Source organism: Mixophyes fleayi, chromosome 6, assembly GCF_038048845.1.
Source record: "Mixophyes fleayi isolate aMixFle1 chromosome 6, aMixFle1.hap1, whole genome shotgun sequence".
Lineage (NCBI taxonomy): Eukaryota > Metazoa > Chordata > Amphibia > Anura > Limnodynastidae > Mixophyes > Mixophyes fleayi.
Window position 1 is genome coordinate 35,102,924 of NC_134407.1, and position 13,163 is coordinate 35,116,086.

At 40.0% G+C, this 13,163-nt stretch overlaps 1 protein-coding gene across 1 annotated transcript in view; it reads left to right on the forward strand.

Moving 5' to 3' along the window:
- Window positions 1-12,432, forward strand: part of KAZALD1 (Kazal type serine peptidase inhibitor domain 1) — a 34,326-nt gene extending 21,894 nt beyond the window's left edge. The window contains exons 4-5 of the mRNA XM_075215165.1: window positions 10,571-10,718; window positions 12,041-12,432. Coding sequence (XP_075071266.1) covers window positions 10,571-10,718; window positions 12,041-12,132 — 240 coding nt within the window. The 3' untranslated portion in view covers window positions 12,133-12,432. The remainder of the gene's footprint in view (window positions 1-10,570; window positions 10,719-12,040) is intronic.
- Window positions 12,433-13,163: the final 731 nt, after the last annotated feature.

Sequence of the window (13,163 nt, forward strand, 5' to 3'; positions counted from 1 at the left end):
CATTGCCATGGACTGCCTTCATGACCATTCAGGGGGAAACTGAATCCCCCCCATAGACAATAAAATCCACAAAATGTGAATTTAGAAATACAGCATGGAATGGTATTTCTTGGAATGGAAAGCGAGAGTGTAACTGGAAGATTGTGTTCAACTGCAAAACTTGATTTCCATGATTTCACTCATCTCTAGAATATGGACACTATCATTGGTGTAAATTAGGAAACAATAATGAAAACCACAGCATGCACATTGGTTCAAATGTAACATTTGTATATCGTGCACATTCAGCACAGGGAATCTAACCCACCACCCAAACATTTTTTTTTCCTGGGGCAGAAGTTTTGTCATATTTTCCAAGCTTTAGCATGGGTGAGATGCATATTTAAGGCCAGATTTAGAATTAAAAGAAAAATTGTGCAAAAATCCATGCATGTACTCACGTTTCTGGGGCTGTATTTTGAGAAGCCGATATCTTAAGATACGTGCAACTATAAATCTAGTGTATAGATATGTCTGGCGCAAAAATGCAGCTATCATCAACTCAGAAACTTGCACCAGAACTATGGGATACGCATAGATACCCCTCCTAAAGGCATATCTTAAATATATACGTGTAAGGTTGATTTGTGTCTCTATGCGCCGTACTGAACTGGTGAATGCCACTAACTCACTTCTCCAAGCACAAGCGGGTGCAAGTATAAGGTATGCTTAACTTAAAATACCGGTACAAGCTGTGCATAGTGCACATGCGCAGTAGGACAAATGTTACACAACTCTCATTTTTCCATGGTGCAAATGGGTTTTTGCCCAACTCTAAATCACGGTCTTAGGGCTATATTTATTAAGCAGAGGAAAGCCCTATCTGACATTTTCACCAGGAATAGGGCTTCTCCCTATCTATAAAAGGTTACCGCCTTGATATCTCCTGCTGTGGTATTTGTTCAATATTGGTAAAATATATATCTTTAAAAAATATTTTTTACAATTTCATTTTTTTTTTTAAAGTTTTTCTATAAAAGGTCTTCCACTTCCACTGCGCACTGTGAACCGTATGTGCAGATCCACCAACACTTGCCTGGCCAAGCGGTGAGACTACCCTTATTGGCAGCTTAGTATCTCTCTGGCAGTATCTTCTTTTGCTGCGATAAGCGATGATATAATATCTGTGTTATTGTCACAGAATTATAAATAGAGGCCTTAGCAGTGGTGGAAGTGGGGGTGTAGACGGTGGTATGACATATCGCCTCTTCTCCTACTTCCTTCATTGTCAAATTCCATTCACACTGGGCCTTAGTGTTTAGGAGGCATGTGACCTGGGAAAGTTTATTGATGACCTAGTTCAAATTTATCTGAACTATGCATGTTCAAGGAGCATGGGTGCTATAACATTGTGATCATACTGTATTCTATTGTAGAAATAGGCAGTGCTTTTTTGTCAAAGAATGCACCGGTTCGGAGTTCCGGCACCTTTTTTCGACGGATTTTCCAAGTTGTAAAAGTAACTTTTGAACATTTGATGTTTGCTCCACGTGGACTTGAATCGTCCTGTCGAGCGTAGCAGGTCGGCAGCAAAATCATTAAAACGGTGCATGGGGGCGGTTTGTGTGTCGAGTCCGATGCATGCGTTCTTCGTCCGCGCTGTTTGTGATGCCATTCTTCGGCTTGTGGCGCTTCTCAGCTTGTGATTGGTTGTATGCTCGCGTGTTGAATGCCTACCGTAGGCGGTGACTGTTTTGTTTCGTTATACAACTGACGTGTGTGGGTGTGTGTACAAAAAAAGCACTGGAAATAGGTAAAACATGACCCCAGACAACAGTGGAGCATACTGAGCCATGTAATTCCTCAACAGCTGGAGGGCCACTGTCACAGCCTAAATACCTCCCACCTGTCCCCATTTAAGCGGAGCAGTCCCGCCGTTAGTGTCCCACCGTTATGCGGGTCTAGCACTTCAAATGCGGCCACACTCCTATAACAAGGTGTGTGATTTAAAAAATTGGAATGTTGGGATTTTTGCTATACCAAGGTGGTGAAATTATGCTACAGTTTAACACTGTCAGTTTTGCCGCGCTAAACACTCTAGAATGTCATTTACTAACTGTATTATAATGGATCTTCTGTCCTTCCAGCTTAAGTGCTCAGTAGGTATATTTACATGCAAGGAAGTTTATCACCGACCACACAGTTTGGAGTTAAATTCAGCATTACTACAACCTTTCTGGAAGACTTGTCATAAAGCCAAAATTTAGTAGAAAAAGAAAGTCTGATGTTCACGAAGCCTAATTAACTTTTTATGAAAACTTATTTGTAGGTTAAAATCACAAAGACTTTGATTCACTAAACTAAGCCAGATGCCAAGTTGGAGATTAACATGAGAAGGTCAAGGGAAGAAAGCAGGCTGGAGCTCCAAACATTCATCTTTAAATACATAACACTATTTGTTTTTAATCAGAGGAAATCAAATACAGTACTCCCTTTTAAGAACACCCTTCTTTATAAACACCACCCTCACTTACCACATGGTATATCCTCTACACAAAAATAAATTAAGATGTCAATCCCAGTAAACGTATATACACGATAATGCAAACCATGGCAATGGGCGGTGTTGTAGGCCTGTGGTGACCTGTATTATATCTTCACATCCTGCCTTCCGACAAGAATATTAGTGAGCAGGGAGTGAAGATGCGATTCGGTCACCCTAGCATGCATGTCCTGATTTTGTAGACATGGCCTTTTTTTTGTTTTGGTTATTTAATATTTGGTACTAGACCTACAGGCCATCTCTGTTTTGACTCCATGATTAACTATTTTCTATATAAACATATGCGCATTATCATGTTTTCTACATACCTGTATACACATGTATGCATTATCAATGTTGCATAACACAGTCTATTATTGCATTCTGTCTACAGTCCTATTTTATTTCACTCTATTATTCATCTTCATTACCATGCTATCCATCTGTATCTCCATGTACGGTTAGCTGCATTACACTGACTGCTTTCCATTGCTCTCAACACTAATGTGTTTGCCGTTGATGTTTTAGGCTCACTCTTCACAATGAAACATCAAAATGATATAAATTCACCCATAACTGATTGCACAAGTGAATATCAGCATGAACACTGTAGAACAGACTCCAACATGGTTGATGTAATTGGAGCATGTTTGAACCTATTCATCATTTTCAATTTTTTTTAACTGATTCTAAAATTATAGAAATTCCAGCGAGTTTTCAAATTGTAGAACCAATTTGCTACACCGGTTCAAGAATCAAATCACAATTGGATTGAGCATATCTACTCATAGGACTGTAGGGACTTCATTACTTCTAGAAAATCTGCATATACATACACATGTATGGCTAACTTTAAGGCTCTTGGGGTCGATAACCCATTGCAACAGGGTCTGACTTTATATATAATCAATTATGGACATCGTCTGATCAAATTTATTGTCTGTCCTGATCAACATATGATAGATCCTACCAGTCATACCTGCAAGGACCCTTTACACTATACAGCGTGACTGGACCACTGTATGCGAATATAATAAAATAGTGCCCTTATTTTATGCAACATCAAGAAAAAAAACATGGCCACTAAAACTGAGATGTAAGCTGCTTTTTGAGAAAGACCAATTTATTTGTAAAATTTCCATGAAATCAGAAATAAGACTGAAAATATGTAAGATGAAATTGGAACATATGGGAATCAACATGTAGAAATGTTATCAGCCAATTTGGGTGATTAGACCAAATTACACCGAAGCTCCCCCCAAACTGCTATACATTTGGACTGCCATCCAGCAACTAATGATTGGCTAGAATAATAGTTCAGGCCAAAATAAATGATTGCAATCAGTAAGTGTGCTTTCATCAGCAAGGTTCGACCCTATGGGAAACAGTCTACTGGCCCAATAGCAAACAAAGTGATTTATACATTTTGACAATCCTTACGTCTGACCAAACTCCACACACTCCTAGTCTGATTAGTCCTATGGTCTCCTAGTCTGATTGGATCTATGGTCTCCTAGTCTGATTAGACCTATGGTCTCCTAGTCTGAATCGACCTATGGTCTCCTGGTCTGATTAGACCAATGGTCTCCTAGTCTGAATCGACATATGGCCTCCTAGTCTGATTGGATCTATGGTCTCCTAGTCTGATTAGACCTATGGTCTCCTAGTCTGAATCGACATATGGTCTCCTAGTCTGATTGGATCTATGGTCTCCTAGTCTGATTGGACTTATGGTCTCCTAGTCTGATTAGACCTATGGTCTCCTAGTCTGGTTGGACCAAGTAAATATTAATTTATACAAAATAAGAGCATGTCGCAAGTATTGCATATAGGTTAAAAGAAGTAACATGGACTATTTTGAACTTTGTCGTTTGACACACATAAATTTGACAGATACCTCACATCACTACTCTGTGTATTTGTAGGACCCTTCTCTTTCCAGTATCTACATCTCTGCATTTCTGCATTTTTTTTGCTAATACCTGTTCCCTCCTCACAGCATGACATTGTCCCTGTCACATTCAGCCCTATCCACACTAACATAATGACACCAGTGCACAGATTGCTACTTCCCACAGCACCAGCGCACTATGTTCCTGAAATATTCTGTGTAGATGTAAACATAGGATAGACTCCCTCATCTAATGTGTACAATGAGGATACGACAACTATGCAGCCCTCTGTCTGGCCCCAACTCATGTCATCAGTCCACTGTCAATGGTTTGACCAGTTAGCATGAAAAGCTCTTTGTGCTAATGACATTGGGTTTTTAATATCACGGTGAAGGCCTGCTCTATACAGAGGACCTCTGAAGATAGTGATGACATCCATAATGTTCTCATTAAATGCACTTTAAATTTGTTTTTTGATTCTCATTCAACACTGTATTTTTATCTTATGACAAATCATTACCAAGTTGGAATTTAGAATAAGAAAATTTACCAAAAGTATTCAATTCCACTTTCAAGGGAATGTCTAAGGTTGGAACCACTGGAAAGGCTCCAGGCCACTAGAATAAGATGGAAAATTCACTGTTGAATCCAAAGAAACATGTAGATCCCCAACTAATTTCCATGGTTATGAGAATGCGCCAGATCAACATATCCATAAACAGTGCTTTCAATCAGACCATAAAACACTGTGAGGTAATTTATGAAGCACAAAACGTCTGCTGCACAATGCAAAATTAGCTTTGCATCTAATGTGTTCTTCAAGTTGCACTACATTTTTGCCAAATAGTGTTTAAAGACTAAGGGGTATATTTACTAAACTGCGGGATTGAAAAAGTGGAGATGTTGCCTATAGCAACCAATCAGAATCTAGCTGTCATCTTGTAGAATGTGCTAAATAAATTATAACTAGAATCTGATTGTATGCTATAGGCAACATCTCCACTTTTCAAACACGCAGCTTGATATTTTTACCCCTAAGTTTGCAACATTTGCAGTGGAGCAGCCGTTTGCACCAGCTGAGGGGAGGATTTAAATGGAGTGAGGGTGTGGAGTGCAGATATGAGATTTTCTTTTATTGGGCAAGATTATTGAAATGCCATGTATAAGGGGGCATTTTTAGAGTGGTTGCTTGCTGTGTGGAAAAACACACAGCCATTTCCAATCTGCAAAGGTATTTGAATTTTGCATAAGCTCATAGATGTCAGTCTTTGGGTCACATCCTATTTTTGTAATGGTACCTGTTGTGCACCTTCATGTTGCACTTTGGTGGAGAAGTGTATTTCCAGGTGCATCCCTGAGCAATGTAATATATAGAATAGCACACAAAGTTGTCACATGTATTAAACACAGACCCCATATCCCCTCTTATTATTAATTTAGTCCATAAATGAGGCAAGGAAAGCAGCAATTTGTTTTAAAAAAGCAAACCTTATGTATTGAAAAGGGTGGTTTTAAAACGGTGGAAGGTTGGACTTCAAGTGCATTTTGCAAATGCCCTCCTGGGTGTCTGTAAGGTGTCAGAATCTGCCTCCACTTGTACTGCAGCATTTGCATCTGCATGCTGCTTTGTATTTCCAGGTCCTGCCTCCAGGAATATATTGGACTTTACATTGAATGTAATATCCGGCAATACCGCTAATTCACCAGAGGTGCTGCTATTGTGCCTTGCTTCATCTTTCTACTAGGGGTTAACCTGTTGCATTATTAATCACCTGCACCTGTTGGCTCCCTATTTATATCTGTCTCTCCCAGTTACCTGTGCTGGTCATTGTTGTTATGTTGCTGTTCCTTATTGTTGTGTTCTCCTGTGCATTGGGACTTTTACATGCTGCTGCTGACATCTCTGCACCTGATTTCTCTCTACTCAGTCATTCCACCTGCATCTGCTGTATTCTTTTTTGCTACCAGTTTTCAGCTTCATCCAGAAATCGCTGTTCAGTATTTGCAATATTTGGTTCATAACATTCCCTGTATTCTCTGATTTAAACCTGTTCAATAAACATCTTATGCTCTCCTCATATCTCGGGCTCCACAGCTGTGATTTCTAGTTTTCTGCATTGAGGCGTGACATAAGGTATCAATAACAATAAGATTTTATGTACACTGTGATGGTTCGTCAGTAAACAGATGTCAAGAGCTACTAAACCCACTACTGGACCATTGAGCTATAGTATATACATTAAATAACTTACATTGATAAGTTGGCCAAATTACAGTAACTATTGTATAGCTGTCAGTAACGGTGCATCTTGTGAAGGACTGACTCTAATTATATAGTGAGGCACATTTACAAAACAAGCCACATGTGAGTAGATTGGTTAGCAGATCAAATGACTATAAGTGCGGTGAATTAGGGTTGATAAGAATCTAACTAGTACATTGTCATAAAAGTGACATAATTTATTAACCTTTTAACACAGGTAATAATAGGTGCCGACAAATTGCAGTTGCATACAATTACGAATGCACAGATTGTAGTGAGATTAGATTCAGATATAGGAGAAGTTTTTATGTATTTGCTAGTAAATCACTTTGGTAGGAAATCGCATATACATCTGTCCTCAGCAATTGCATTTAAGACTCTTAAGAGATATTTATATATTTTCACCTTTTTTGCTTTGTGACTTTAGAACTTCGATCTTGTTACCAGTCCAGTAATCTTTTCTCTCTTTTTAGCTAACTTACCCAAACTTCATTTTATGCTTCATGTCATAGAGTGGAAGTATTTCTTGATGATCGATGTGTGCTAATAATACCGAGCATTTCATGCAAATCTCCAGATGACTGTTCAATATCTGAATTTTTGTGAGGTGACTTGGTGCATACTCAAAACAGAATGCTTATATTCAAATGATGCTGAGGGCCCCTTTCCAAAGATCTTACAATCAAGAGGAAGTTAACGTTGGCCAAATACATTACAGTTGCTGTGCCCAGTCTGGGCGCTAAGCGGCAGGACCACCCAACAATACGACCGCACATGAAGGTGGCCAAACTGCACAAGAGCCATCTGTTTGTCACTCTGGAGAAATTGCAATATAATTTTTGATCTCACTGGGGCCTACTAGTACGGTCATAAGATGATGATGCACACAGACTGATAGTGGTCATCTTCCAACCACATTAACCAACAGTGGCTTAGTAGTTAGCACCTTTGCCTCACAGCACTGAGGTCATGAGTTTGATTCCCGACCATGGCCGTATCTGTGTGGAGTTTGTATGTTCTCCCCGTATTTGCGTGGGTTTCCTCCGGGTGCACCGGTTTCCTCCCACACTTCAAAAGCATACTAGTAGGTTAATTGGCTGCTATCAAATTTGACCCTAGTCTTTCTCGGCCTGTGTGTGTGTGTATGTTAGGGAATTTGGACTGATGTGAGTGTGTTCTCCGTAAAGCGCTGCGGAATTAGTGGCGATATATAAATAGCTGCTGCTGATGATGTCTGATTATGATCCTATTGATGGAATAATTGTCAGGGATTGTGGTCAGGTTTTCACTACACACACAGCAATTTAGAGCTAGTTTGCCAATATTGTGATACATATTTACAAGTGGATATACAGTCATGGCCACACATTTTGAGAATGACACAAGTATTGGTTTCCGCAAAGTTTGCTGCTTTTTTGTCAGATGTTGCTATGGTATACTGAAGTAAAATTACGAACATTTCTTAAGTGTCAAAGGCTTTTATTGACAATAAATTAAGTAAAAGTAAAGAGTCAATATTTGCAGTGTTGACCCTTCTCTTTGAAGACCTCTGCAATTCGCCCGGGCATGTTGTTAAATTGTGGGCCACATACTAACTGATCCACTGGCCACCCATTCTTGTCTAATCAATGCTTGGAATTTGTGGGGGTTTTATTGTCCACTCGCTTCTTGAGGATTGATCACAAATTCTCAATGGGATTAAGATCTGAGGGAGTTTCCTGGCCATGGACCCAAAATTTAGATGTTTTGATCCCCGAGCCACTTAGTTATCACTTTTGCCTTATGGCAAGGTGCTCCATCATGCTGGAAAAGACATTGTTCGTCACCAAACTGTTCTTGGATGGTTGGGAAAAGTTGCTCTTGGGGGATGTTTTGGTATCCGTCTTTATTCATGGCTGTGTTCTTAGGCAAAATTGTGAGTGAGCCCAATCCCTTGGCTGAGAAGCAACCCCACACATGAATGATCTCAGGATGCCTTACTGTTGGCATGACACAGGACTGATGGTAGCGTTCATCTTTCCTTCTCTACAAGCGTTTTCCCAGATGCCCCAGAATCTGAAAAGGAATTTGTCAGAGAAAATGACTTTACCCCAGTCCTCAGCAGTCTAATCCCTTTACAGTTTGCAGAATATCAGTCTGTCCCTGATGTTTTTCCTGGAGGGAAGTTACTTCTGGAGGGAAGGGCCTTCTTGACACCAGGCCATCCTCCAAAAGTCTTTGCCTCACTGTGACTCACACCTGCCTGCTGCCATTCCTGAGCAAGCTCTGCACTGGCGGTGCCTGATCTCGCAGTTGAATCAAGTTTAGGAGATGGTCCTGGTGCTTACTAGACGTTCTTGGGCGCCCTGAAGCCTTATTGAACCTCTCTCTTTGAAGTTCTTGATGATCCGATAAATTGTTGATTTAGGTCCAATCTTACTAGCAGCAATATCCTTACCTGTGAAGCACTTTTTGTGCAAAGCAATATGACTGCACTCGTTTCTGTTACAAGCCGTGGCGACAGGTACTGGCGCGACTCGCTTCCTTCTGTCTCCTGCGTCCTGGCCGTCTCCTTGATGACCGAGACGTCACTTCCGGCTGACCGTTGCAATGGTCAGACGCTGGTGCATTAGTTCGCCGCATCCCTGCAATTCAGAGCAGGCGCACCTGTCAAAATAACCTGTGGGCTAATTTACCCTAATAAGATTATTTATACTATGCCTAAGGAGCGGCTATCATATGACCCTACTCCTGCTTCTGATTGGCTGTATTTAGTATTTAAGGCAGGGAGGGCTTAGCCTGCCTGCCGGTTATAACATGAATGCTGTCTGTTGCTGACCTGCTCCTGTCCTGTTTCTGTCTTGTTCCAGTGTTCCTGTGGATACTCTGTTCCTCTGTTATTGGACCTCCTGTTTGTGACCCTTTGCTCTGTTTCTGGATTCTGCTTTGTGCTGGTGACCCTGACCTTTTGACGTGTTATTTGACTACTCTGTTTGCTTCGGACCCCTGACCTCGGCTTACTTCTGACCATCCGTTACCATCTGAACTGCCTCCTCTGGCCCTGCCGCTGCGGTGTTGTTAATAAACTTACAATACAATAAGAGTTAAGACCTGGGGGCATCCGAGTTCCTCTGAGCACATCAAGCTCTACGGAAAAGGCGGCTGCTATAGGCGAAGACCACTACCGCTAGTTCTGTAAGTTTATTACAAGACCGGCACTCTAACAGATTCCTTGCAGATAACCATGGTTAGCAGAGGAAGAACAATGATTTCAAGCACCACCCTCCTTTTAAAGCTTTCAGTCTGTTATTCTAACTCAGTCAGCATGGCAGAGGGATCTCTAGCCCTGTTCACGTCAACACTCTCACCTGTGTTAACACGAGAATCCCTGACCTGATGTCAGCTGGTCCTTTTGTGGCAGGGCTGAAATGCAGTAGAAATGCTGTTTTTGGGATGAAGTTCATTGTCATGGCAAAGAGGAACTTAGAAATAAATTGCATAATTGCATACTCTTCATGAAATTCTGGAGTATATGCAAATTGCCATCATAAAATCTTAGGCAGCATACTTTGTGAAAAATAATATTTGTGTCATTCTCAAAACTTTGGCCATGACTGTAGTGCAATAGACAAGCAATAAAACAGTACTATTTGATATTGTTCTTGCACTTAAAGAAGATCCTTATGCATTATGGAGCATAAAAAAGAGGGTTCGCCCAGGGAGAGAACATGTATTTCCAGCACCCTATGCTCTCAGCCATGCAGGCTTCCTCCAGCTCACATGGCAGTACGGTGTGACGTATACAGTAAGCCGGCCCATGAGTACAGCACAAGACACTGTGTAGTAAAGCAAAAAATAACGCTAGAGAATCTGATGGTTTGTCCACTTTATTTATATGGTTCTTTATGTTTCTAGTTTAGAGGCGGCCCACAGAAGTACGAAGTGACCGGATGGCTTCAGATCCAATTAGTCCGTGTTACAGATGAGGGAACATACCGCTGCTTTGCCAAGAACAAAATTGGAGAAGTTATGGCAGGAGCCACACTCACTGTGCTTACTCCAGGTAAATGTATATATAGTTAGTCTTTTTAATCAGAGTGTTATGAATGACTACTGTATATAAAAGCCATTAATGCAGTTGCTCCTGACTGCAAACTAATGTTCTACCATGCATACGTGACCGTCATCACTTAACAGATGACCTGTAACTGGTGCAAATGATACAGCTGAACATCACATGCCTTAGAGATGCCCAAAGCCTGAAACGGACGCTGCTGTGTACACTCGAGCTTGGCACACTCATACTGTGCATTTACTACATGCTTACACCCATTCCCCTACACATTCCACCCATGTAATCGTAACCTGTCTTAATTGTCCTTTGCGCTCGATGATGACTTGCATGCACATGTGTTCTTTAGCGTATAGTTCATTTCTGGGCATGTGCAGTGCAATGTAATGCAAAATACGGCACAAATTTGGCATTTAGGTGTCTTAATGAATCAGGCCCCATGTGCCTTTATATGATCATAGTACATCACGGACAACTCAAAAATTCTCATAAATTCCAGTTAGGGACAGTTATGCCTTGTAATATATAAGTGTTGTTAATGAAGTTTATATTCCCCCAAAAGAGGTGAAAGAAGTTTTTAAAACTGTTCCGCAAATTATTCACCTTGATTACATTCTGCTTTGTGGTGTGACTTTGGTAGTACTGGGAACACAAATTCTATAGAGATCTCACAGCCGACTGAGTTAAATATTCCTGAAAACAGTTTTGAAAATTTCACTTGATAGATTGTCTTTAAATGCCTTTATTTGCTTCTAAAGACAAATTAGTGCATTAAAAAAGCAAATAAAGGTGCCTGTAAAACAATGTGTTTCTTTAAAATAAATCACTTTGGTTATTGGTAAGAAGACATGATCTATTTTCCTTAGCGTTGACATTCAAGCTGCTTTTAATGATTTACAGTTTGCGAAGTGTCATGCAGTTTCCACGGCAACCACAGTCACATAACATATTAAGTAGGGATCAGAGTGGCTTTGGCATTTTCATTGTACATTCTTGTTCATTTGCCATTGCATAACCACCGAGGAGCTTGGCGACTTACTTGCTCAGAGTCAAATATCAAGTTACACTTTACATGTCACAAGCAGAAACCAAATGTTTCCATGTGAACGACACTTTATTGACAGTGGTAACCGTAGCAATATCATTTACAGATAGATTTTACAAAGGGAGAATTACATGAGGACCTCCTGGAAAAATTAGCTTCATGTTATGATATTATTTTTTGTCTTTTTCAAACTGTGTTTTTATGTTTGAAACAAGAACAAACTGTTTACATACCTTAATCTGGACTGTCTGGGGTTTCTATGCTTTAGATCAACTCAATATGACTGGACTGTCTCTGCCAAAATTCCGGAACCAGTTACAAGAAGATGATGCTGACAGCGAGGATTCTGATTATTACTGAAATTCCATGATGGACACCATGACCTGCTCTGGATCATTCTACAAAATTCCATTCTTACACGGGCAGAAGATTTCAAAGAAAGTAAATGCTGCGACAAGGGAAAAATTAAAAGCACTTTATATTTTTGAACCAGCTCTTGTAAGCTTTGTAAAATACTTTTTTTTATCCTTTGAAGGATTTTTAAAGAAATTTGAATTTTTTTTCAGTATTAATATGAATATTATTTTTTTGGGCAAGAAGACTGGGACTAACAAATATTATGCGCTATTGTATATATAGTTTATAAAAATGATTATGGTGCCTTTTATGTTAATGTCTTCTTTATGCTAAGCGTGCAAGTGATTACTTACTTGATGCACGGCGGAAGCCAAAATGTTTGTTCAGTTTGTACTTTTGGCAATAGGTGTGGAAAAAGATCTGGTACTTAACGTGATTGCTTATGTAAGGCCATAACTTTTGATATAAATAATACAGCTTTTAAAGAGCAAGAAAAGCCACAATTCAGCATTAAATTATGGCAAATGCAATGTGTTACTTAGCTTATTAATATACATGAAATAACTTGTGTGTTTTGCTTAACTAAATATGTCCACAATGCTGTCTTTCACTCCTCTGGGGCAGGATGCCATGTTAGCAGGGGAGTGCTTCCTTAATACAGCAGCACACAGTGACACATGTTTGCAGAAATGCACAGTGTGGATTGGTGGATTCCTACACAGAGTTAGGACCGGTGTTGTCACATTAACTCAGGTGGCTGCATTCTCAGCTTAATCAGATCCGATTAGGATATTGTCCTAAAGATGTGGGAGAGTCTTCAGCTGTCTAATGGGATGGGGAGGTAAACCAAAGTAAAATGTCAGCTTACCACTGAACAATACTTATTTACTTAAATATAGTAGTGTTAAAAAGTTTGCAATAACTTTTTGAATTGTCTGCATAAATTTCACCTTAAATGTGTTCAGATCTTCAGCTAAGTCATAAAAGTAGATAAACAGAAGACAATAACTCAAATCACACACAAATGGATAGAC